The following is a 27,394-nucleotide window of genomic DNA, read 5'->3' on the forward strand; positions in this document are numbered from 1 at the left end:
CTTCCTGTCAGTTTGTATAACCACCTGGTACAACAACTGCACCAAACAGCTTCTATCTCAAGGCCGTCAGACTGTTAAATAGCCATCACTAGCCGCCCTCCACCCAGTACCCTGCCCTGTCACTGTCACTAGCTGGCTACCGCCCGGTACTCAACCCTGCACCTTCAAGGCTGCTGCCCTATGTACATAGACATGGAATCACTGGTCGCTTTAATAATGCTTACATACTGTTGTACACACTTCATATGTATATACAGTTCGCCTTGTTTTCCTCTAGCTATTCTCCAGTTTGCTCCCAGCTGCTTTCATAGAACGTTGATCCCTGTTAAACCACGGTATAGATTGTTTCTTTGACAGAATTAGTATGACATTTCCTTAAATGCAGTCAGATATGTAGCTGATGGAAAGTATGTTGTAAATGAAATAAAATGCACTTTTCTCTCAACTGCGTTACCAACTCCAGTCAGCGGATGGCGATGAGCGTCTTTCAGGCGATGCTGCCATTGTGACGTATAATCTAGTGGACGGGACGTTTCTTCAACAACAACAACAGCTAGTCAGACACCTCGGTAGCTTGCTCGCCAACATAACCGAAACATTGAAGCTCTTTAGACTGTCTCAGTGTTTTAAAAACAGTTTTGTCGTTTAGCTAGTTACCTTATTTAATGTTATATGTACATTGTTAGTCAGTTAGCTGGCTTGATAAGTTAGCCTAGCACTAGGCTAGTCGCTAATGCTAGCTAGCTAACATCCCTGACCATGAGTTCACTAAGCTACTCTCCTCCTGCTAAAGAAGAAGCGGTCTGCTGGACGGAGAATAAGGCTCCAGAGGGTATATGGCTGAACATTGTCGTGAAAGAGGAGAAAGAAGAGGAGGATGTCACAGTTAAAAAACAAGTAAAAGTTGAGGCTGTTCCCGTGAAAGAAGAAGAGGAAGACGCGTTCAGAGTGAAAGAGGAGGAGGATGTTACAGTGAAAGAAGAGGAGGAAGAGCAAGAGGTGGATGCAGGGGAGGAGGGGGAGATGACTGTCACATTGAAAGAAGAAGACGAGGAGGAGACAGAAGATCTGATTGAGACCAGTAAGTACTAGAGGTCGACTGATTATGATTTTTCTATACCGATTATTGGCGGACCCAAAAAAGCCATACCAATTAATCGGCCAATTATTTTTAAATATTTTTTTGTAATAATGACAATTACAACAATACTGAATGAACACTTATTTTAACTTAATATAATACATCAATAAAATCAATTTAGCCTCAAATAAATAATGAAACATGTTCAATTTGGTTTAAATAATGCAAAACAAAGTGTTGGAGAAGAAAGTAAAAGTGCAATATGTGCCATGTAAGAAAGCTAATGTTTAAGTGCCTTGCTCAGAACATGGGAACATATGAAAGCTGGTGGTTCCTTTTAACATGAGTCTTCAATATTCCCAGGTAAGAAGTTTTTTAGGTTGTAGTTATTATAGGAATTATAGGACTATTTCTCTCTATACGATTTGTATTTCATATACCTTTGACTATTGGATGTTCTAATAAGCACTTTAGTATTGCCAGTATAACAGTATAGCTTCCGTCCCTCTCCTCGCTCCTACCTGGGCTCAAACCAGGAACACATCGACAACAGCCACCCTCGAAGCAGCGTTACCCACGTAGAGGAAGGGAAAAAACTACTCCAAGTCTCAGAGCGAGTGACGTTTGAAACGCTATTAGCGTGCACCCGGCTAACTAGCTAGCCATTTCACATCGGTTACACCAGCCTAATCTTGGGAGTTGATAGGATTGAAGGGGTGGGTATAATTTGTGGAACGTTCCAACAGGAATCTGTTCCAAAAAACGTAAAGTAAAAGGTTGCCAACCAACAACGCATACAAAGTAGCAACGCATACAAACCTAGCTAACTTGCTGCCGAATAGGCATCAACTCACCACGTAGCTTATTCTTAATGTTTGTCCATAGGCAAACAGACATGTGAGGACAGACATTTTTCGGAATAAATGTGATGAGTGAAAAACGCAATGAAATAGACCACTCCCTACCCGGTATCTTATTCTGCCGCTATACAACTTTGTATGCGTTGTTTTTTGGAAACCTTGTTATTTACGAAGTTTTTGGAATAGATTCCTGTTGGAACGTTCCACAAATTATACCCACCCAGGTTGAAGTCATAAACAGCGCAATGCTTGAAGCACAGCGAAGGGCTGTTTGAATGAATGCTACGAGCCTGCTGCTGCCTACCACCGCTCAGTCAGACTGCTCTATCAAATCATAGACTTAATTATAATATAATAAACACACAGAAATACGAGCCTTGGGTCATTAATATGGTCGAATCCGGAAACTATCATCTCCAAAACAAAAGTTTTTTTCTTTCAGTGACATACGGAACCGTTCCGTATTTTATCTAACAGGTGACTAAGTCTAAATATTCCTGTTAGGCATTGATGTTTATGGTTAGGTACATTGGTGCAACGACAGTACTTTTTTCGCAAATGCGCTTGTTAAATCAACACCCGTTTGTCGAAGTGGGCTGTGATTCAATGAAAATTAACAGGCACCGCATCGATTATATGCAACGCAGGACACGTTAGATAAACTAGTAATATCATAAACAGTGTGTAGTTAACTAGTGATTATGTTAAGATTGATAGTTTTTTATAAGCCTAATGCTAGCTAGCAACTTACCTTTGCTTCTTGCTGCCCTCGCGTTACAGGTAGTCAGCCTGTTAATCCTTGTGGAGTGCAATGTAAGGCAGGTGGTTAGAGCGTTGGACTGGTAACCGAAGGTTGCAAAAACGAATCCCCCCTGAACAAGGCAGTTAACCCCCGTTTCTAGGCCGTCATTGTAAATAAGAATGTGTTCTTAATCTGACTTGCCTAGTTAAATAAAGGTGTAAAAAATCAATAAATATATATTTTTTTTAATCGGCAAATCGGTGGACAAAAATACCGATTACCGATTGTTATGAAAACTTGAAATCGGCCGTAATTAATCGGCCATTCCGATTAATCGGTCGACCTCTAGTAAGTACTATCTTAATAACAGGATCACAACCTCTGTTAGACCAATAATGGACGGAAGAAGCCTGACGTTACTCAATATAGTCCAAGGACCAGACATGTTCTGCTTTGAGGTGAACTGGCTCCAAAACAGACAAATACTACATCTAATGTGAATCGATTCTCAATTGTGGTCCAGAAACCTAAATCTCTCTACTTTCATATCTCATCAAAAATAATTTCACAAATATACTCTTACTGCACACTGTTCTAACTGGTTTTAACACAGTTGCAGCCGACAGTGTTTTTCAGCGACAACACCTTTGTGGCGTCCGTATTCCGTTTACACACAGGTGTTAGGAGTCGCTGATAGCTAATTAGTCCAGGTATGCCTCTGTCTATCATCTGTCTTCCATCTGTTTTCCTCAAACACGCTGTAACATGGAAATATGGCCATGTGGGAACAGTAACCCCATAAAGGTAGCAATTAAAACTTTAGTTTCATCTTTCTCTTTTCCTTGCTGGTCTGAAAGATAAGGTCCTTATGCTTCCAGAACCTTACAACAAGCATGCGTGTTTATGTTCAGACCGAGACGTCGGGGCTCTTAACAAAACTCCCCTGTACAGAGAAAGCCTTCTTCCAACGACTCTGATGTGTAATGGAACGATCAAGGGCCTCTGTCTGAAGTTGTTGAACTAATGTGTGTTTTTAAAGCGGCATTCTACTGAAATTTTACATTTGAACATGTTGTTCTGTACTGTAGGAATTGTTAAAAGCTAAACTGTAAAAAATATGTTGGCCACCAGCTAAATGCATGAATACTGTTGTCCTCAATATCTATTATTGGATCGTTCCACCAATTCGCTGCCTTTTGATAAGTGTTACTTGATAATTTTAACATTCTGTCATAAAGACCCACATGTTCAAATTCATTAAAACAACTAGTTTCCTATCAAGACCGTAAATAAATCAACTAAAGTAAGTGCTAAATAAAGTAACAGGGTTTATATAAAAAAATATATATATTCCTTGTGAGTTGACTGAAAAAACAATCGTCATTTACAACAATGAACTGGGGAAAGTTTACCGTAACAGGGTTGACAATTTCTTCTTAAATCACCATAAATCCCCTCGTGACAGGGTGGAATGGAAGCTGTTATACAAAAAAACACACACAATTAAAAAAAACATTTTTCAAGTCAGTTAGGATCCAATTATTATTTTCAATGACGGCCTAAGAACAGTGGGTTAACTGCCTTGTTCAGGGGCAGAACGACATATTTTTTACCTTGTCAGCTCGGGGATTCGATCTTGCAACCTTTCGGTTACGAGTCCAACGTTCTAACCACTAGGCTACCTGCCGTTGACCTTAAGATGAGGGACAAATGTAAAGGACTCATGTTAAATAAAGAATAATAATCATCAGAAATGACTGTCAAAGAAACTAAATAACTTGGGCTTTACAATTATGGTGAAATTTACAGCATTTTGGGGGGGATTAAGTGGGTTAAAATGATCCTGGAAGTGATACATGTTTGACGGAGGGACATGTCAAAATGCTGACTTTGGTCATTCTAGCAAGCTTTTATTCATATAAAAAATGTATTGAATTCTCCATGTGGTCTATATTAAAAGGGCACTTCATTTAATATAACAGGCTTTTAGAATTCAGAATTGGTGCACAATTTCTACTTAAAATATCAAAGGGATGCAAAAGGCAGTCTTCTGGTGGAAGGACCCTGTTAGAGTGCTTTACTCAGTCTAGAAACAGGCCATTCCATTAGAGGAAGATTTGAAGCTCTACATTATCATTGTTATTTAAAGCCACCAAGTCTTTTTAACACCAGAACCACTGGGTCTCAAGGGGACCCTCCTTCAAGTTAATGGGCAGTCATTCTGTTAGTGAGCGTTTCTCCTTTACCAAGATAATCCATCCACCCGACAGGTGTGGCAGATTATTAAACGGCATGATCATTAAGCAGGTGCACCTTGTGCTGGGGACAATAAAAGGCCATTCTTAAAATGTGCAGTGATGAAACTGGATTTTGCACAACTGAAGAATTTCTGCGCAAACTGTCAGAAATGGTCTCGGGGAAGCTCATCTGTGTGCACGTCGTCCTCACCAGGGTTTTCTTGACCTAACTACAGTTTGGCGTCGTAACCAACTTAAGTGACTTGCCTAGTTAAATAAAAGATTAAGTAAAATAAATAAAGTGGGCAAATGCTCAATTACCACTGGCATGCTGGTTAAGTGTGCTCTTCATGGATGAATCCTGGTTTCAACTGTACTGGACAGATGGAAGACCGCATGTATGGCGTCGTATGGGTGAGCGGTCTGCTAATGTCAACGTTGTGAACAGAGTGCCCCATGGTGATGATGGGGTTATGGTATGGGCAGGCATAAGCTACAGACAACGAACACAATTGCATTTTATCGATTGCAATTTCAATGCACAGAGATAATGTGACAAGATCCTGAGGCCCATTGTTGTGCCTTTCATCCGCTGCCATCACCTCATGTTTCAGCAAGATAATGCCCCATGTCTCAAGGATCTGGAAACAATTCCTGGAAGCTGAACATGTCCGGTTCATCCATGGCCTGCAGACTCACTAGACATGTCACCCGTTGAGCATGTTTGGGATGTTCTGGATCGACATGTACGACAGCGTGTTCCAGTTCCCACCAATATCCAGCATCTTCGCACAGCCATTGAAGAGGAGTGGGACAACCTTCCACATCAACTCTATGTGAAGGAGATGTCACGCTGCATGAGGAAAATGGTGGTCACACCAGATACCGACTGGTTTTCTGATCCTTTCCCCCCATGTTCAATCCATTTCTATTGGTGGAGGGCCTTTCCCCCCCATGTTCAAGCCATTTTTATTGGTGGAGGGCCTTTCATCCCCATGTTCAAACCATTTTATTGGTGGAGGGCCTTTCCCCCCCATGTTCAATCCATTTTTATTGGTGGAGGGCCTTTCCCCCCATGTTCAATCCATTTTTATTGGTGGAGGGCCTTTCATCCCCATGTTCAAGCCATTTTTATTGGTGGAGGGCCTTTCCCCCCATGTTCAATCCATTTCTATTGGTGGAGGGCCTTTCCCCCCATGTTCAATCCATTTCTATTGGTGGAGGGCCTTTCCCCCTCATGTTCAATCCATTTCTATTGGTGGAGGGCCTTTCCCCCCATGTTCAATCCATTTTTATTGGTGGGGGGCCTTTCCCCCCATGTTCAACCCATTTTTATTGGTGGAGGGCCTTTCCCCCCATGTTCAATCCATTTTTATTGGTGGAGGGCCTTTCCCCCCATGTTCAATCCATTTTTATTGGTGGAGGGCCTTTCCCCCCATGTTCAATCCATTTTTATTGGTGGAGGGCCTTTCCCCCCCATGTTCAAGCCATTTTTATTGGTGGAGGGCCTTTCATCCCCATGTTCAATCCATTTTTATTGGTGGAGGGCCTTTCCCCCCATGTTCAATCCATTTTTATTGGTGGAGGGCCTTTCCCCCCCATGTTCAAGCCATTTTTATTGGTGGAGGGCCTTTCATCCCCATGTTCAAACCATTTTATTGGTGGAGGGCCTTTCCCCCCCATGTTCAAGCCATTTTTATTGGTGGAGGGCCTTTCATCCCCATGTTCAAACCATTTTATTGGTGGAGGGCCTTTCCCCCCCATGTTCAATCCATTTTTATTGGTGGAGGGCCTTTCCCCCCATGTTCAATCCATTTTTATTGGTGGAGGGCCTTTCCCCCTCATGTTCAATCCATTTTTATTGGTGGAGGGCCTTTCCCCCCATGTTCAAGCCATTTTTATTGGTGGAGGGCCTTTCCCCCCATGTTCAATCCATTTTTATTGGTGGAGGGCCTTTCCCCCCCATGTTCAATCCATTTTTATTGGTGGAGGGCCTTTCCCCCCATGTTCAATCCATTTTTATTGGTGGAGGGCCTTTCCCCCCCATGTTCAATCCATTTTTATTGGTGGAGGGCCTTTCATCCCCATGTTCAATCCATTTTATTGGTGGAGGGCCTTTCATCCCCATGTTCAAACCATTTTATTGGTGGAGGGCCTTTCCCCCCCATGTTCAAGCCATTTTTATTGGTGGAGGGCCTTTCATCCCCATGTTCAAACCATTTTATTGGTGGAGGGCCTTTCCCCCCCATGTTCAATCCATTTTTATTGGTGGAGGGCCTTTCCCCCCATGTTCAATCCATTTTTATTGGTGGAGGGCCTTTCATCCCCATGTTCAAGCCATTTTTATTGGTGGAGGGCCTTTCCCCCTCATGTTCAATCCATTTTTATTGGTGGAGGGCCTTTCCCCCTCATGTTCAATCCATTTTTATTGGTGGAGGGCCTTTCCCCCCATGTTCAATCCATTTTTATTGGTGGAGGGCCTTTCCCCCTCATGTTCAATCTATTTTTATTGGTGGAGGGCCTTTCCCCCCATGTTCAAGCCATTTTTATTGGTGGAGGGCCTTTCCCCCCATGTTCAATCCATTTTTATTGGTGGAGGGCCTTTCCCCCCCATGTTCAATCCATTTTTATTGGTGGAGGGCCTTTCCCCCCATGTTCAATCCATTTTTATTGGTGGAGGGCCTTTCCCCCCCCATGTTCAATCCATTTTTATTGGTGGAGGGCCTTTCATCCCCATGTTCAATCCATTTTATTGGTGGAGGGCCTCCCCAAGAATAATCATCAGAGATGTCTTGATTCATTTCTTCCCCGCCATCCGAGTAGTTTTCGTTCAGATTTTGTAAATTAGACACACTCTCACTGTGGACTCCAAGTAGACCAGAGTAGACTGATATGACTGCTGTTCTTCATTCACAATTGGTGATTAAATAATTATTTTCCCCTCGCTCATCAACTCACCCGTTCTCCCCCTTTCTCCCCCACGATACTTTACTTCATTCATTTAATCCGTTGTTCTACGTCTGAATAGAGGTTAGGTTCAGTTTGGAAGAAATGATTGGGGATGATTATCAACTAGTCACGTCCCTTTAACCTGTCAGGAGGAGGAGAGGAGCTATTGATTACCACCAGTAAGTACTATCTGAATAACAGGAACCTCTGTTAGCCCAATAATGGACTTTAACCTGTCAGGAGGAGGAGAGGAGCTATTGATTACCACCAGTAAGTACTACCTGAATAACAGGAACCTCTGTTAGCCCAATAATGGACTTTAACCTGTCAGGAGAAGGAGAGGAGCTATTGATTACCACCAGTAAGTACTATCTGAATAACAGGAACCTCTGTTAGCCCAATAATGGACTTTAACCTGTCAGGAGAAGGAGAGGAGCTATTGATTACCACCAGTAAGTACTACCTGAATAACAGGAACCTCTGTTAGCCTAATAATGGACTTTAACCTGTCAGGAGGAGGAGAGGAGCTATTGATTACCACCAGTAAGTACTACCTGAATAACAGGAACCTCTGTTAGCCTAATAATGGACTTTAACCTGTCAGGAGAAGGAGAGGAGCAGGCGCTATTGTCTGGAGATGGACAGGCAGGGGGGAACTATTCAATAAAATGACATGCCCTCCTCAAAGTGGGTAAATGACATGCCCTCCTCAAAGTGGGTAACGCCAGTTCTGTCAGTGAAATTAAGTTTGTAACAATGACAGTGCATCATATAGATTTATTGAGGGAAAATCAAGGACTGAAGAGGGGCATGAATACAAAAAATGGCAAAGTAATACTTTTTTTTAAATTCATGAGGTGATTGGGGGACTTGATAGTATAACAATAGTAGTAATAATAATAATAATAATAATAATGTATTTTATACAACACTTTTCATCACAAAGACAATCTCAGACTGTAAAAACTGTCAAAACTAACAAAACACATGTAGAGATCTGGCAGGTCTTGGTGATGGTCTTCCACAGCTTCAGATGATAAGGTGTTGTTCAGCCAGGCAGTTCAGAAAGGCTGGGCAGTAGTTTAAAAGGAGGGAGCAGCGATGTCACAGAGGGAGCAGCGACGTCACAGAGGGAGCAGCGATGTCACAGAGGGAGCAGCGATGTCACAGAGGGAGCAGCGACGTCACAGAGGGAGCAGCGACATCACAGAGGGAGCAGCGACGTCACAGAGGGAGCAGCGACGTCACAGAGGGAGCAGCGACGTCACAGAGGGAGCTCTTCACCAGGCTCCCCCTCTAACATGGAGCCAGTTTTATCATGTAGAAGTTTTATTCAGGTCTCTATTAAGTATTTAACTAAATAATCTGTTTGTCATTGGCAGGAGAAAGACCAGACTCTCACTCTGACAGCAGAAAGAATCCTTCAGGAGGACCAGACCCAGTGACACCCAAACCAGCGAGACAACACCACTCCCTATCATGGGCCCTAAAACAGCATGAGAGGACACACACAGGGGAAAAGCCTTTCCAATGTTCCCACTGTGGAAAGCATTTTGCCCGCTTAAGGAGCCTGAAGGAGCATGAGAGGACACACACAGGGGAAAATCTTTTCCAATGTTCCCACTGTGGAAAGCGTTTTACCCGCTTAATGAGCCTGACGGAGCATGAGAGGCTACACACAGGGGAAAAGCCTTTCCAATGTTCCAAGTGTGAACAGCGTTTTATCCGCTTAAGGAACCTGAAGAGTCATGAGAGGGTACACACAAGGGAAAATCCTTTCCAATGTTCCCAGTGTGAAAAGCATTTTACCCGTTTAAGGAGCCTGCAGAAGCATGAGAAGATACACACAGGGGAAATCCTTTCCAATGTTCCCAGTGTGGAAATAGTTTTATCAATTTAAGACATCTGAATAAGCATGCACTTACCAGTGCTCTCATTGTGGAAAGACATTTCCCAGTCAGAGGACCTGAAATCACATCAGAGAATAGAGAGACTGTGTTCTGACTTATGTTTTTGACCTGATAATTTAGGTGTTTGTTTATACCACATGAAATCATATTGTTTATATGAAATCATTAACAAAACAGACCTACTTTTGTTTAAGTTTTCATCTGGAGATGATAAATACTATACAATGTGTTTTGATTATGAACTTTAATCCATTGCATACCCTCTAATATTGTTCATTATGTTTTTGGGATATTGCTAAATGTTGATGATATTGCTAAATGTTGATGAATGGAGTTTGCATTTCTTGATTCTAACCTTAAACCTCTTGAATTTGATGTGATCTGGTTTTTCACTAAATGAATTGTATTACATGATTTAGATATTGCACCATGTAAATTATTGAATAGATTAATAGAATGTGCATTTCTTTTTTTTGAACATTGAAACCTCTTGAATTTAGTCGTTTTTGTTGCATTTAGTTAATTTGTTTACTAGTCATCAAGGTAAAGGACTATGAAAATGTGATGACGTTTTTATATCAACATTGATAAGTTGTTTACATGAAAAACATGAGTGTTCCCATCAATGTTATTCCACTATGTAGAAGCAGTATAGAGCTAGTTTCGATTGAATACAGATGTGTAGTAGATGTGAAGTTTATTTTAAATTCTTACTAATTGATTAGCAAAAACGTATCTTTGAAATGAAAAATAAAAAGTAGAATAATGCACCATGGTAGCTAATACATTACAATATAATAAGGCTACATGGTAGATAATACATTATAATATAATAAGGCTCCATGGTAGCTAATACATTAGAATATAATAAGGCTCCATGGTAGCTAATACATTAGAATATAATAAGGCTCCATGGTAGCTATTACATTAGAATAAGGCACCATGGTAGCTAGTACATTAGAATAGAATAAGGCTCCATGGTAGCAAATATAGTAGAATATAATAAGGCACCATGGCAGCTAATACAATTGAATAGAATAAGGCTCCATGGTAGCTAATACATTAGAATAGAATAAGGCTCCATGGTAGCTAATACATTAGAATATAATAAGGCTCCATGGTAGCTAATACATTAGAATAGAATAAGGCTCCATGGTAGCTAATACATTAGAATAGAATAAGGTCCATGGTAGCTAATACATTAGAATAGATTAAGGCACCATGGTAGCTAATACATTAGAATAGAATCAGGCTCCATGGTAGCTAATACATTAGAATAGAATAAGGTCCATGGTAGCTAATACATTAGAATAGATTAAGGCTCCATGGTAGCTATTACATTAGAATATAATAAGGCACCATGGTAGCTAATACATTAGAATAGAATAAGGCTCCATGGTACCTAATACATTAGAATAGAATAAGGCTCCATGGTAGCTAATACATTAGAATAGAATAAGGCACCATGGTAGCTAATAAATTAGAAGAGATTCAGGCACCATGGTAGCTAATAAATTAGAATAGATTAAGGCTCCATGGTAGCTAATACATTAGAATAGAATAAGGCTCCATGGTAGCTAATAGAATAGAATAAGGTCCATGGTAGCTAATACATTAGAATAGAATAAGGCTCCATGGTAGCTAATAAATTAGATTAGAGTAAGGATCCACGGTAGCTAATACAGTAGAATTAGGCTCCATGGATCTAATACATTTCATTAGAATAAGGCACCATGGAGCTAATATATTAGAATACGGCTCCATGGAAGCTTATACATTAGATTAGAGTAAGGATCCATGGTAGCTAATACAGTAGAATAAGGCTCCATGGTAGCTTATACATTAGATTAGAGTAAGGATCCATGGTAGCTAATACAGTAGAATAAGGCACCATGGAGCTAATACATTAGAATACGGCTCCATGGAAGCTTATACATTAGATTAGAGTAAGGATCCATGGTAGCTAATACAGTAGAATAAGGCACCATGGAGCTAATACATTAGAATACGGCTCCATGGAAGCTTATACATTAGATTAGAGTAAGGATCCATGGTAGCTAATACAGTAGAATAAGGCACCATGGAGCTAATACATTAGAATAAGGCTCCATGGTAGCTAATATATTAGGCTATAATAAGTTACCATAATTGTATCCTATACTGACTAGTCTTTTTACCCATTCGGTCTAATACAGGTATCCTATACTGACTAGTCTATTTATCCATTAGGTCTAATACATGTATCCTATACTGACTAGTCTATTTATCCATTAGGTCTAATACATGTATCCTATACTGACTAGTCTATGTTGATTTTGTCCATCCATACCAGACGCGATCAGGACACGCAGGTTGAAATATCAAAATTAACTCTGAACCAAGTACATGAATTTGGGGACAGGTCGAAAAGCATTCATGGCAATTTAGCTTGTTAGCTTGCTGTTGCTGGCTAATTTGTCCTGGGATATAAACATTGGGTTGTTATGTTATCTGAAATGCACAAGGTCCTCGTGTCTTACAATGAATCCATGGTTGCATGGCCACACCTCCAACTCAATCATCAAGTTTGTAGACGACACAACAGTGAATGGCCTGATTACCAACAATGACGAAACAGCCTACAGGGAGGAGGTGAGGGCCCTGGCGGAGTGGTGCCAAGAAAATAACCTCTCCCTCAACGTCAACAAAAACAAAGGAGCTGATCGTGGACTTCAGGAGACCAGCCGCAGTGGAGAAGGTGAAAAGCTTCAAGTTCCTCGGCGTACACATCCCTGACAATCTGAACATGGTCCATCCACACAGTGTGGTGAAGAAGGAGCAACAGTTCCTCTTCAACCTCAGGAGGCTGAAGAAATGTGGCTTGGCCCCTAAGACCCTCACAAACTTATACAGATATGCCATTGAGAGCATCCTGTCAGTCTGTATCACCACCTGGTACAGCAACTGCACCAAACAGCTTCTATCTCAAGGCCGTCAGACTGTTAAATAGCCATCACTAGCCGCCCTCCACCCAGTACCCTGCCCTGTCACTGTCACTAGCTGGCTACCGCCCGGTACTCAACCCTGCACCTTCAAGGCTGCTGCCCTATGTACATAGACATGGAATCACTGGTCGCTTTAATAATGCTTACATACTGTTGTACACACTTCATATGTATATACAGTTCGCCTTGTTTTCCTCTAGCTATTCTCCAGTTTGCTCCCAGCTGCTTTCATAGAACGTTGATCCCTGTTAAACCACGGTATAGATTGTTTGTTTGACAGAATTAATATGACATTTCCTTAAATGCAGTCAGATACGTAGCAGATGGAAAGTATGTTTTAAATGAAATAAAATGCACTTTTCTCTCAACTGCGTTACCAACTCCAGTCAGCAGATGGCGATGAGCGTCTTTCAGGCGATGCTGCCATTGTGATGTTTAATCTAGTGGACGGGACGTTTTTTCAACAACAACAACAGCTAGTCAGACACCTCGGTAGCTTGCTCGCCAACATAACCGAAACATTGAAGCTCTTTAGACTGTCTCAGTGTTTTAAACACAGTTGTGTCGTTTAGCTAGTTACCTTATTTAATGTTATATGTATATTGTTAGTCAGTTACCTGGCTTGATAAGTTAGCCTAGCACTAGGCTAGTCGCTAATGCTAGCTAGCTAACATCCCTGACCATGAGTTCACTAAGCTACTCTCCTCCTGCTAAAGAAGAAGCGGTCTGCTGGACGGAGAATAAGGCTCCAGAGGGTATATGGCTGAACATTGTCGTGAAAGAGGAGAAAGAAGAGGAGGATGTCACAGTTAAAAAACAAGTAAAGGTTGAGGCTGTTCCCGTGAAAGAAGAAGAGGAAGACGTTACTGTGAAAGAAGAGGAAGACACGTTCAGAGTGAAAGAGGAGGAGGAAGAGCAAGAGGAGGTGGCAGGGGAGGAGGGGGAGATGACTGTCACATTGAAAGAAGAAGACGAGGAGGAGACAGAAGATTTGATTGAGACCAGTAAGTACTATCTAAATAACAGGATCACAACCTCTGTTAAACCAATAATGGACGGAAGAAGCCTGACGTTACTCAATATAGTCCAAGGACCAGACATGTTCTGCTTTGAGGTGAACTGGCTCCAAAACAGACAAATACTACATCTAATGTGAATCGATTCTCAATTGTGGTCCAGAAACCTAAATCTCTCTACTTTCATATCTCATCAAAAATAATTTCACAAATATACTCTTACTGCACACTGTTCTAACTGGTTTTAACACAGTTGCAGCCGACAGTGTTTTTCAGCGACAACACCTTTGTGGCGTCCGTATTCCGTTTACACACAGGTGTTAGGAGTCGCTGATAGCTAATTAGTCCAGGTATGCCTCTGTCTATCATCTGTCTTCCATCTGTTTTCCTCAAACACGCTGTAACATGGAAATATGGCCATGTGGGAACAGTAACCCCATAAAGGTAGCAATTAAAACTTTAGTTTCATCTTTCTCTTTTCCTTGCTGGTCTGAAAGATAAGGTCCTTATGCTTCCAGAACCTTACAACAAGCATGCGTGTTTATGTTCAGACCGAGACGTCGGGGCTCTTAACAAAACTCCCCTGTACAGAGAAAGCCTTCTTCCAACGACTCTGATGTGTAATGGAACGATTAAGGGCCTCTGTCTGAAGTTGTTGAACTAATGTGTTTTTAAAGCGGCATTCTACTGAAATTTTACATTTGAACATGTTGTTCTGTACTGTAGGAATTGTTAAAAGCTAAACTGTAAAAAATATGTTGGCCACCAGCTAAATGCATGAATACTGTTGTCCTCAATATCTATTATTGGATCGTTCTACCAATTCGCTGCCTTTTGATAAGTGTTACTTGATAATTTTAACATTCTGTCATAAAGACCCACATGTTCAAATTCATTAAAACAACTAGTTTCCTATCAAGACCGTAAATAAATCAACTAAAGTAAGTGCTAAATAAAGTAACTGGGTTTAATTAAAAAAATATATATTCCTTGTGAGTTGACTGAAAAAACAATCGTCATTTACAACAATGAACTGGGGAAAGTTTACCGTAACAGGGTTGACAATAGAGGTCGACCGATTTAATCGGAATGGCCGATTTAATTAGGGCCGATTTCGAGTTTTCATAACAATCGGAAAGCTTGTTTTGGACGGCGATTTGGACGATTTTTTTTTTTGTATATATATTTTTTTTTAGACCTTTATTTAACTAGGCAAGTCAGTTAAGAACACATTCTTATTTACAATGACGGCCTAGAAACGGGGGTTAACTGCTTGTTCAGGGGCAGAATGACAGATTTTTACCTTGTCAGCTCAGGGATTCAATCTTGCAACCTTACAGTTAACTAGTCCAACGCTCTAACCACCTGCTTTACATTGCACTCCACGAGGTTATGCGAATGCAGTAAGAAGCTAAGGTGCTAGCTAGCATTAAACTTATCTTGTAAAAAAACAATCAGTCAATCATAATCACTAGTTAACGACACATGGTTGATGATATTACTAGTTTATCTAGCCTGTCCTGCGTTGCATATAATCGCTTAGGTACATGTTGCTCCAACCATAAACATCAGTTCCTTTCTTAAAATCAATACACAAGTATATATTTTTAAACCTGCATATTTAGTTAATATTGCCTGCTAACATGAATTTCTTTTAACTAGGGAAAATGTGTCACTTCTCTTGCAAACAGAGTCAGGGTATATGCAGCAGTTTGGGCCGCCTGGCTCGTTGCGAACTGTGAAGACTATTTCTTCCTAACAAAGACAGCCGACTTCGCCAAACGGGGATGATTTAACAAAAGCGCATTTGTGAAAAAAGCACAATCGTTGCACGACTGTACCTAGCCATAAACATCAATGCCTTTCTTAAAATCAATACACAGAAGTATATATTTTTAAACCTGCATATTTAGCTAAAAGAAATCCAGGTTAGCAGGCAATATTAACCAGGTGAAATTGTGTCATTTTGCGTTCATTGCACGCAGTCAGGGTATATGCAACAGTTTGGGCCGCCTGGCTCGTTGCGGACTAATTTGCCAGAATTGTGTGTAATTATGACATAACACTGACGGTTGTGTAATGTAACAGGAATAACGTTTTGTTCTCGAGATGATAGTTTCTGGATTCGACCATATTAATGACCTAAGGCTCGTGTTTCTGTGTGTTATTATGTTATAATTAAGTCTATGATTTGATAGAGCAGTCTGACTGAGCGATGGTAGGCACCAGCAGACTCGTAAGCATTCATTCAAAATAGCACTTTCAAGCGTTTTGCCAGCAGCCCTTCGCAATGCATTGCGCTGTTTATGACTTCAAGCCTGTCAACTCCCAAGATTAGGCTGGTGTAACCGATATGAAATGGCTAGCTAGTTGGCCGGGTACGCGCTAATAGCGTTTCAAACGTCACTCGCTCTGAGACTTGGAGTAGTTTTTTCCCTTCCTCTACATGGGTAACGCTGCTTCGAGGGTGGCTGTTGTCAATGTGTTCCTGGTTCGAGCCCAGGTAGGAGCGAGGAGAGGGACGGAAGCTATATTGCTACACTGGCAATACTAAAGTGCCTATAAGAACATCCAATAGTCAAAGGTATATTAAATACAAATCGTATAGAGAGAAATAGTCCTATAATAACTACAACCTAAAACATCTTACCTGGGAATATTGAAGACTCATGTTAAAAGGAACCACCAGCTTTCATATGTTCTCATGTTCTGAGCAAGGAACTTAAACGTTAGCTTTTTTACATTGCACTTTTACTTTCTTCTCCAACACTTTGTTTTTGCATTATTTAAACCAAATTGAACATGTTTCCTTATTTATTTGAGGGTACATTTATTTTATTAATGTATTATATTAAGTTAAAATAAGTGTTCATTCAGTATTTTTATTGGTGGAGGGCCTTTCCCCCCCAAGTTCAATCCATTTTTATTGGTGGAGGGCCTTTCCCCCCATGTTCAATCCATTTCTATTGGTGGAGGGCCTTTCCCCCCATGTTCAATCCATTTTTATTGGTGGAGGGCCTTTCCCCCCCAAGTTCAATCCATTTTTATTGGTGGAGGGCCTTTCCCCCCATGTTCAATCCATTTTTATTGGTGGAGGGCCTTTCCCCCCCATGTTCAAACCATTTTTATTGGTGGAGGGCCTTTCCCCCCCAAGTTCAATCAATTTTTATTGGTGGAGGGCCTTTCCCCCCATGTTCAATCCATTTTTATTGGTGGAGGGCCTTTCCCCCCATGTTCAATCCATTTTTATTGGTGGAGGGCCTTTCCCCCCCATGTTCAAACCATTTTTATTGGTGGAGGGCCTTTCCCCCCATGTTCAATCCATTTTTATTGGTGGAGGGCCTTTCCCCCCATGTTCAATCCATTTTTATTGGTGGAGGGCCTTCCCCCCCCCCATGTTCAAACCATTTTTATTGGTGGAGGGCCTTTCATCCCCATGTTCAAACCATTTTTATTGGTGGAGGGCCTTTCATCCCCATGTTCAATCCATTTTATAGGTGGAGGGCCTTTCCCCCATGTTCAATCCATTTTATAGGTGGAGGGCCTCCCCAAGAATAATCATCAGAGATGTCTTGATTCATTTCTTCCCCGCCATCCAAGTAGTTTTCGTTCAGATTTTGTAAATTAGGCACACTCTCACTGTGGACGTCAAGTAGACCAGAGTAGACTGATAGGACTGCTGTTCTTCATTCACAATTGGTTATTAAATAATTATCTTCCCTCACTCATCAACTCACCCGTTCTCCCCCTTTCTCCCCCACCATACTTTACTTAATTGAATCCGTTGTTCTACGTCTGAATAGAGGTTAGGTTCAGTTTGGAAGAAATGATTGGGGATGATTATCAACTAGTCACGCCCCTTTAACCTGTCAGGAGGAGGAGAGGAGCTATTGATTACCACCAGTAAGTACTATCTGAATAACAGGAACCTCTGTTAGCCCAATAATGGACTTTAACCTGTCAGGAGAAGGAGAGGAGCTATTGATTACCACCAGTAAGTACTACCTGAATAACAGGAACCTCTGTTAGCCTAATAATGGACTTTAACCTGTCAGGAGAAGGAGAGGAGCTATTGATTACCACCAGTAAGTACTACCTGAAGCTCAGTTGGTAGAGCTTGGTGTTTGCAATGCCAGGGTTGTGGGTTCGATTCCCACGGGGGGCCAGCACAGGAAAAAAAAAAGTATGAAATGTATGCATTCACTAAAGTCGCTGACTAAAATGTAAATGACTAAAATGTAAATGTCAAAAATGAATAACAGGAGCCTCTTTTAGCCCAATAATGGACTTTAACCTGTCAGGAGAAGGAGAGGAGCAGGGGCTATTTTCAGGAGATGGACTGGGGGACGGGATGGGGGGAAACTATTCAATAAAATGACATGCCCTCCTCAAAGTGGGTAAATGATATGCCCTCCTCAAAGTGGGTAAATTACATGCCCTCCTCAAAGTGGGTAAATGACATGCCCTCCTCAAAGTGGGTAAATGATATGCCCTCCTCAAAGTGGGTAAATGATATGCCCTCCTCAAAGTGGGTAAATGACATGCCCTCCTCAAAGTGGGTAAATGATATGCCCTCCTCAAAGTGGGTAACGCCAGTTCCGTCAGTGAAATTAAGATTGTAACAATGACAGTGCATCATATAGATTTATTGAGGGAAAATCAAGGACTGAAGAGGGGTAAAAATACAAAAAATGGCAGAGTAGTACTTTTTTAAAATTCATGAGGTGATTGGGGGACTAAACCTGGTAGTATAACAATAGTAGTAATAATAATAATAATGTATTTTATACAATGCTTTTCATCACAAAGACAATCTCAGACTGTAAAAACTGTAAAAACTAACAAAACACATGTAGAGATCTGGCAGGTCTTGGTGATGGTCTTCCACAGCTTTAGATGATAAGGTGTTGTTCAGCCAGGCAGTTCAGAAAGGCTGGGCAGTAGTTTAAAAGGAGGGAGCAGCGATGTCACAGAGGGAGCAGCGATGTCACAGAGGGAGCAGCGATGTCACAGAGGGAGCAGCGATGTCAGTTAGTTACTCAGACCGGAGCTCTTCACCAGGCTCCTCCTTTAACCGGAGCTAGTTTTATCATGTAGAAGTTTTATTCAGGTCTCTATTAAGTATTTAACTAAATAATCTGTTTGTCTTTGGCAGGAGAGGGACCAGACTCTCACTCTGACAGGGGAAAGAGTCCTTCAGGGGGACCAGACCCAGTGACACCCAAACCAGCGAGACAACACCACTGCTCCCAATGTGAAAAGAGATTTTCCCTATCATGGGACCTAAAACGGCATGAGAGGATACACACAGGAGAAAGGCCTTTCCAATGTTCCCAGTGTGGAAAGAGTTTTACTTTGTTAGGAAACCTGAGGGAGCATAAGAGAATACACTCTGGAGAGAAACCGTACAACTGTTCCCAGTGTGGAAAGAGTTTCGCCTGGTTAGGGAGCCTAAAGCAACATGAGAGGATACACACAGGGGAAAAGCCTTTCCAATGTTCCCAGTGTGGAAAGCGTCTTACCCGCTTAAGGAGCCTGAAGGCGCATGAGAGGATACACACAGGGGAAAAGCCTTTCCAATGTTCCCCGTGTGGAAAGCGTCTTACCTGCTTAGGGAGCCTGAAGGCGCATGAGAGGATACACACAGGGGAAAAGCCTTTCCAATGTTCTCTGTGTGGAAAGCGGTTTACCCAGTTAGGGACCCTAAAAGAGCATGAGACAACACACACACAAGAAAAGCCCTACCAATGCTCCCAGTGTGGAATGAGTTTTATCAATTTAAGACATCTGAATAAGCATGCAATAATGCATACACAGGAGGAGAAGACATACCACTGCTCTCAGTGTGGAAAGACATTTTCCCAGTCAGAAGACCTGAAATCACATGAGAGAATAGAGAGGCTGTGTTCTGACTTATCTTTTTGACCTGAGAATTTAGGTTTTTGTTCTTGCCAAATGAAATCCTATTGTTTATATGAAATCATTAACAAAATAGATGTACTTTTGTTTTAGTTTTCAGCTGTTGACCTGATGTCTAAAATCAGATTAAATACTATACAAGTTTATTTTGTTTTGATTATGAAACTTTAATGGATACAACTATAAACCTTCTATTGTTCATTATACACTGCTCAAAAAAATAAAGGGAACACTTAAACAACACAATGTAACTCCAAGTCAATCACACTTCTGTGAAATCAAACTGTCCACTTAGGAAGCAACACTGATTGACAATACATTTCACATGCTGTTGTGCAAATGGAATAGACAACAGGTGGAAATTATAGGCAATTAGCAAGACACCCCCAATAAAGGAGTGGTTCTGCAGGTGGTGACCACAGACCAATTCTCAGTTCCTATGCTTCCTGGCTGATGTTTTGGTCACTTTTGAATGCTGGCGGTGCTTTCACTCTAGTGGTAGCATGAGACGGAGTCTACAACCCACACAAGTGGCTCAGGTAGTGCAGCTCATCCAGGATGGCACATCAATGCGAGCTGTGGCAAGGTTTGCTGTGTCTGTCAGCGTAGTGTCCAGAGCATGGAGGCGCTACCAGGAGACAGGCCAGTACATCAGGAGACGTGGAGGAGGCCGTAGGAGGGCAACAACCCAGCAGCAGGACCGCTACCTCCGCCTTTGTGCAAGGAGGAGCAGGAGGAGCACTGCCAGAGCCCTGGAAAATGACCTCCGGCAGGCCACAAATGTGCATGTGTCTGCTCAAACGGTCAGAAACAGACTCCATGAGGGTGGTATGAGGGCCCGACGTCCACAGGTGGGGGTTGTGCTTACAGCCCAACACCGTGCAGGACGTTTGGCATTTGCCAGAGAACACCAAGATTGGCAAATTCGCCACTGGTGCCCTGTGCTCTTCACAGATGAAAGCAGGTTCACACTGAGCACGTGACAGACGTGACAGAGTCTGGAGACGCCGTGGAGAACGTTCTGCTGCCTGCAACATCCTCCAGCATGACCGGTTTGGCAGTGGGTCAGTCATGGTGTGGGGTGGCATTTCTTTGGAGGGCCGCACAGCCCTCCATGTGCTCGCCAGAGGTAGTCTGACTGCCATTAGGTACCGAGATGAGATCCTCAGACCCATTGTGAGACCATATGCTGGTGCGGTTGGCCCTGGGTTCCTCGTAATGCAAGACAATGCTGGACCTCATGTCGCTGGAGTGTGTCAGCAGTTCCTGCAAGAGGAAGGCATTGATGCTATGGACTGGCCTGCCCGTTGCCCAGACCTGAATCCAATTGAGCACATCTGGGACATCATGTCTCGCTCCATCCACCAACGCCACGTTGCACCACAGACTGTCCAGGAGTTGGCGGATGCTTTAGTCCAGGTCTGGGAGGAGATCCCTCAGGAGACCATCCGCCACCTCATCAGGAGCATACCCAGGCATTGTAGGGAGGTCATACAGGCACGTGGAGGCCACACACACTACTGAGCCTCATTTTGACTTGTTTTAAGGACATTACATCAAAGTTGGATCAGCCTGTAGTGTGGTTTTCCACTTTAATTTTGAGTGTGACTCCAAATCCAGACCTCCATGGGTTGATAAATTGGATTTCCATTGATTATTTTTGTGTGATTTTGTTGTCAGCACATTCAACTATGTAAAGAAAAAAGTATTTAATAAGATTATTTCATTCATTCAGATCTAGGATGTGTTATTTTAGTGTTCCCTTTATTTTTTGGAGCAGTGTATTTTGGGGATATTATTATATAGATTAATGGAGTTTTGTATTTCTTGATTTTAACGTTTATCCTCTTGAATGTGATGTGATCTGGCTTTTCACTAAATTAATTGTTTTTACATGATTTAGATATTGAATAGATTAATAGAATGTGCATTTCTTGATTTTGAACTTTGAAACCTCTTGAATTTAGTCGTTTAGTTTCATTGAGTTAATTTGTTTACTAGTCGTCAAGCTAAACTACAATGACAATGTGATGACGTTTTTATAATAACATTGATAAGTTGTTAACATGAAAAACATGAGTGTTCCCATCAATGTTATACCACTATGTAGAAGCAGTATAGAGCTAGTTGTTTATTTTGATATTATCTGTTTGTTTGACTTAATGAATCAGAATTTGCATTGAATACAGATGTGTAGTAGATGTAACGTTTATTTTAAATTCTCACTAATCGATCAACATTAACTTGTCTTTCTAAGTCTCAATATAATATTAAACTTTTGAAAGAAATGAAAAATAAATTAAACAATTCCTGTACACTCCAGTCAGCAGATGGCGATGTGCGTCTCAGGCGATGCTTCTAGCGTGACATAATCTAGAGTACGAGATGCTTCTTTGTTCAAAATGCAAAAAATGTTGTTTTTTTTGTCTTAATTTAAGGTTAGACATACAGGTTAACTGACATGACGAAAACGTGCATCCACGGGGCAGAAGTCAGTGTGCTGTTGTGATTCTGGGTGGCCAGATGGCTATGAACAATGACAAGAAGCTGCCATGTGGGGAATCGTAAATGGTCGTTTCACCTAGTTTCATCTTGTTCTTGATACGTCTCGTTTTGAGTTGTTTTGACTGACGGCACATCTATGTTAAACTTCGCTAGCTGGCTAACCAACTGTAACAATGTATCTGAGAGACAACAGGTGCGCATTGTGCCGATTTATTTATGTTTTCGATCAACAATTTGAGAAATATAGTGTAAATGTCAATAATCTAGACCAATCCCGTCTGTTTTGCCCCATATTTGAGCACGTGTCGGTTTTGTTCCTAAACAACCAACCCATCTATAAGGTTAGCAGTGTGGTTAAGGTTAGGTGTTAAATCAGATTTTAATAAGAACTTGTTTAGAAATGGGGAGGGTTTAGCTATTTGTGGCTGTGGTGACCCAACAACAACAGCTACTCGATAGCCAAAAATAGCGGCAAAATCAGAGCACTTCGGTGTTTCACTGTGGCCACGTGAGCCGGTACTCGCCATCCGCTCTCCAGTTTCCTCCTGAATTTGCGTGCGTGAATACAAAAACACGTTTTTTTTCTGGGAAACTGAGTCAGATGCTCTCTCATACACAGTTGGAGTCGTGCATTTTATTTCATTTGTTTTGTGCCTTATCAACAGTTACTTTGATATCACGGGTAGAGTGAGGCTGCACAGTAGCCACGGTGGTGCTGTTTTGGAAATGTTAAAGCAAGATGTGTTTAGACCCTTACAACAAACAAAAAAAGATTGCGATTTTGAAACTGCAGTAAAAGTGCGGTGACTGGTATTTCGGATGCAGTAATTGTAGAATAACTGCAGTAAAATTAACTTATTTGCAGCATACTGCACTTATATTGCACCCTGACTGCAATATTTTTTCGTAAGGGCAGTCATGATATACAGTGCCTTCGGAAATTATTCGGACCCCTAGACTTTTTCCACATTTTGTTACGTTATTATTACGCCTTATTCTAAAATTAATTAAATCGTTTTTTTAAAACTCAATCTATACACAATACCCAATAATGACAAAGCAAATACAGGTTTTTATACATTTTTGCAAATGTATTAAAATAAATAAATTAAATAAGGCTGAAATGTAACACAATGTGGAAAAAGTCAAGGGGTCTGAATACTTTCCGAAGGCACTGTACAAACCCAATGTCACCAAGATCTAGGTGAACTTGAGTTGACCCTTGTTTTAGTTTTGCACCATGATTCTACACACTGACAGGACTCTACACACTCAATCTAGGCCTATATACCAGCTAATTCTAGGGCTACAATACCTCCTTTGCCAATTGGCCTGGACCCTTTATTGACGTCACGGATCCCCGCCGATCCATCACAACTGGACTGCCAACGTGATCGCCCGATGTGGTCTCAACAGGCTATTCTGTTACGATGTCGCTAGCTTTTCTGAACGCTGGGTCCCCTGCTCGCCTAGCGTAGTAGTGACTACTGAACGGCACCCTGGCTCACCTATTGCTGCTCTTTTGACCCCATGATCACTCGGCTACACAGCTGATGCCCCCTGGAGTGTTTCAATAACACGGTACCTCATTTTGTTTACCTGTCGGCCCCAGCCGCTCTGCTCATTCATCGCCATTTATCCGTTGTCTTAGCTCTCGTGATCAACACCTGTGATTGCTTTATGCCTCTATATTGTCAATATGCCTTGTCTACTGCTGTCTTGGCTATTTCTTATTGTTTAATTTCCCTGTAGAGCCCTCAGTCCGGCTCAACATGCCTTAGATAGCTCTTTTGTCCCACCCCACACACATGTGGAGACCTCACCTGGCTTAACTGGTGCCTCCAGAGAAGAAACCTCTCTCATCGTCACTCAATGCCTAGGTTTACCTCCACTGTACTCACATCCTACCATACCATTGTCTGTACATTATACCCTGAATCTATTCTACCACGGCCAGGAGTCTGCTCCTTTTATTCTCTGTTCCCAAGCACTAGACGACCAGTTCTTATAGCCTTTAGCCGTACCCTTCCTCTGGTGATGTAGAGATTAATCTAGGCCCTGTAGCACTTAGTTCCACTCCTATTCCCCAGGCACTATCATTTGTTGACTTCTGTAACCGTAAAAGCCTTGGTTTAATGCATGATAACATCAGAAGCCTCCTCCCTAAGTTTGTTTTATTCACTGCTTTAGCACACTCCGCCAACCCTGATGTCCTTGCCATGTCTGAATCCTGGCCTTGGAAGGCCACCAAAAATTCTGAAATTTCATCCCCAACTACAACATTTTCCGCCAAGATAGAACTACCAAAGGGGTAGGAGTTGCAATCTACTGCAGAGATAGTCTGCAGAGTTCTGTCATGCTATCCAGGTCTGTGCCCAAACAGTTCGAGCTTCTACTTTTAAAAATCCACCTGTCCAGAAATAAGTCCCTCACTGTTGCCACTTGTTATAGAGCCCCCTCAGCCCCCAGCTGTGCGCTGGACACCATATGTGAATTAATTGCCCCCCATTTATCTTCAGAGTTCGTACTGTTATGTGACCAAAACTGGAATATGCTTAACACCCTGGCCATCCTACAATCTAAGCTAGATGCCCTCAATCTCACACAAATGATCAAGGAACCTACCAGGTACAACCCTAAATCCATAAACACAGGCACCCTCATAGATATCATCCTGACCATCTTGCCCTCTAAATACACCTCTGCTGTCTTCAACCAGGATCTCAGCGATCACTGCCTCATTGCCTGCGTCCATAATGGGTCTGAGGTCAAACGCTCCCTAAAACACTTCAGCGAGCAGGCCTTTCTAATCGACCTGGCCCGGGTATCCTGGAAGGATATTGACCTCATTCCGTCAGTAGAGGATGCCTGGTTATTCTTTAAAAGTGCTTTCCTCACCATCTGGTGTAGGAAAGCAGGGCCTGTTGTCCGGACCTCTGTCAGTCTCTATGCGGGTGCCACAGGGTTCAATTCTTGGGCCGGCTCTTTTCTCTGTATACATCAATGATGTCGCTCTTGCTGCTGGTGATTCTCTGATCCACCTCTACGCAGACAACACCATTCTGGCCCTTCTTTGGACACTGTGTTAACAAACCTCCAGATGAGCTTCAGTGCCATACATCACTCCTTCCGTGGCCTCCAACTGTTCTTAAATGCAAGTAAAACTAAATGCATGCTCTTCAACCGATCGCTGCCCGCACTCACCTGCCCATCTAGCATCACTACTCTGGACGGTTCTGACTTAGAATATGTGGACAACTACAAATACCTAGGTGTCTGGTTTGATTGTAAACTCTCCTTCCAGACTCATATTAAGCATCTCCAATCCAAAATTAAATCTAGAATCGGCTTCCTATTTCGCAACAAAGCATCCTTCTCTCATGCTGCCAAACATACCCTCGTAAAACTGACTATCCTACTGATCCTTAACTTCGGCGATGTCATTTACAAAATTGCCTCCAACACTCTACTCAGCAAACTAGATGTAGTCTATCACAGTGCCAACCGTTTTGTCACCAAAGCCCCATATACCACCCACCACTGTGACCTGTATGATCTTGTTGGCTGGCCCTCGCTTCATATTCATTGCCAAAATCCACTGGCTCCAAGTCATCTATACGTCTTTGCTAGGTAAAGCCCCACCTTATCTCAGCTCACTGGTCACCATAGCAGCACCCACCCATAGCACGCGCTCCAGCAGGTATATTTCACTGGTCATTCCCAAAGCCAACTCCTCCTTTGGCCGCCGTTCCTTCCAGTTCTCTGCTGCCAATGACTGGAATGAATTGCAAAAATCATTGAAGCTGGAGTCTTATCTCTCCCTCACTAACTTTAAGCATCAGCTGTCATAGCAGCTTACCGATCATTGCACCTGTACACAGCCCATCTGTAAATAGCCCACCTAACTACCTACCCATATTATTTATTTTTTTGCTCCATTGCACCCCAGTATCTCTACTTGCACATTCATCGTCTGCACATCTATCACTCCAGTGTTAATGCTAAATTGTAATTATTTTGCCACTATGGCCTATTAATTTCCTTACCTCCCTAATCTTACTACATTTGCACACACTGTATATAGATTTTTCTATTGTGTTATTGACTGTACATTTGTTTATCCCATGTGTCAGACCGCCTCCTTACTGACTGAAAACATGTCACTCATTGTGCGTGCCACAAAATCTGTCTGGAAAACCAGACCCTACCAGGAAAATGAATAGCAGTGAATCCAACGGTTCTCAGGCAGGCTATGAGTGCTATATTGTTACTGTTGCATCACATTGGCTGACCACTAGCGACTTATTGGAGCATTTGAACATTAAAAAAAAAATACAAAAGTGACATATTGCAGCTTTAAATAATAATAACTGTAGTGGAAATGTAGTGGAAATGTAATACAAATGTACTGTAATACAACTGTAGTGGAAATGTAATTTAATACAACTGTAGTGGAAATGTAACAACTGTAATGGAAATGTAATACATCTGTAATGTAACTGCAGTGGTAATGTAATAAAACTGTAATACAACTGTTACGTACGCCTCTTGGAGGAGGGAACACAACACCTTGCTACAACTCAACTCCCCGTGGAGTGAAAAAAGGTATGTGATTGCGGGTAAGGATGACAGAGAATATTACCGTTTACAGGGAATTTATTCTTCCTTCACACGGTAATGTGGGGAAAAGGGGCTGGATGGAAACAAAGCAAAGAAAGTTAAAGTTCCTCCTCTCCTACCTTACCTGCCTACCCACTGGTTACCTGGCGCCCTAACCAAAATACAGGGGGTGGTCTCTTTCTTAAACACTCCCAAGGTGCCTTCCTTTTCCCCTCCCCCTGGGAACAAATGAAACCGAATACTTCACCAAACTTAGTGAACAATTTGAATAAACCAAAAACACTACGTACTATCGCATACACATACCTCTACAGGAGCAGCTACAAAACACTTTACCAGACCAACAACCAACACAGGACATACAAAGAAGCTCTCACTCCTAACAAAGGAACACTGGCTTTTAAAGCTGCAGAAGGAGTCAGTAATTGCAGACAGCTTTATCCCCTGACGAGAGGGCGGGGTCAGCGCTCCAATTAGTGATGGGCCGACCAATCAGCTGCTTTGGAATCCAGGCAGCTATTTCCTGAAATAAACACAAAACACAGAAACTGGGGAACGTAACACAACTGTA

General features: G+C 42.0%; 1 protein-coding gene across 2 annotated transcripts; it reads left to right on the plus strand.

Annotated features, from left to right (window-relative positions):
* The first annotated feature begins 507 nt into the window (after window positions 1–507).
* Window positions 508–26,741, plus strand: LOC123732122 (uncharacterized). 2 transcript variants are annotated; one of them, XM_045711480.2, is made up of 4 exons: window positions 508–1,081; window positions 9,252–9,680; window positions 13,898–13,908; window positions 19,063–26,741. In XM_045711480.2, exons 1-4 carry the CDS (start codon window positions 760–762, stop codon window positions 19,702–19,704), a joined length of 1,404 nt encoding a protein of 467 aa, XP_045567436.2. In that variant the 5' UTR covers window positions 508–759; the 3' UTR covers window positions 19,705–26,741. The 2 variants fall into 2 exon arrangements, with proteins under 2 accessions (XP_045567436.2, XP_045567424.2); XM_045711468.2 differs by lacking the exons at window positions 508–1,081; window positions 9,252–9,680; window positions 13,898–13,908 and adding an exon at window positions 13,211–13,767 and having other exon boundaries at window positions 18,935–26,741.
* Window positions 26,742–27,394: the final 653 nt, after the last annotated feature.

This window comes from Salmo salar, chromosome 02, assembly GCF_965601325.2.
Source record: "Salmo salar chromosome 02, fSalSal1, whole genome shotgun sequence".
In the NCBI taxonomy this organism is placed as follows: domain Eukaryota; kingdom Metazoa; phylum Chordata; class Actinopteri; order Salmoniformes; family Salmonidae; genus Salmo; species Salmo salar.

What these genes read in the sequence shown, in the direction of transcription:
- LOC123732122 (XM_045711480.2), top strand. Translation starts at nt 760, where the DNA reads ATGAGTTCACTAAGCTACTCTCCTCCTGCTAAAGAAGAAGCGGTCTGC. An exon ending in AGAAGATCTGATTGAGACCA is followed by an intron (nt 1,082 to 9,251) that starts GTAAGTACTAGA and finishes TGTCATTGGCAG; the next exon opens with GAGAAAGACCAGACTCTCAC.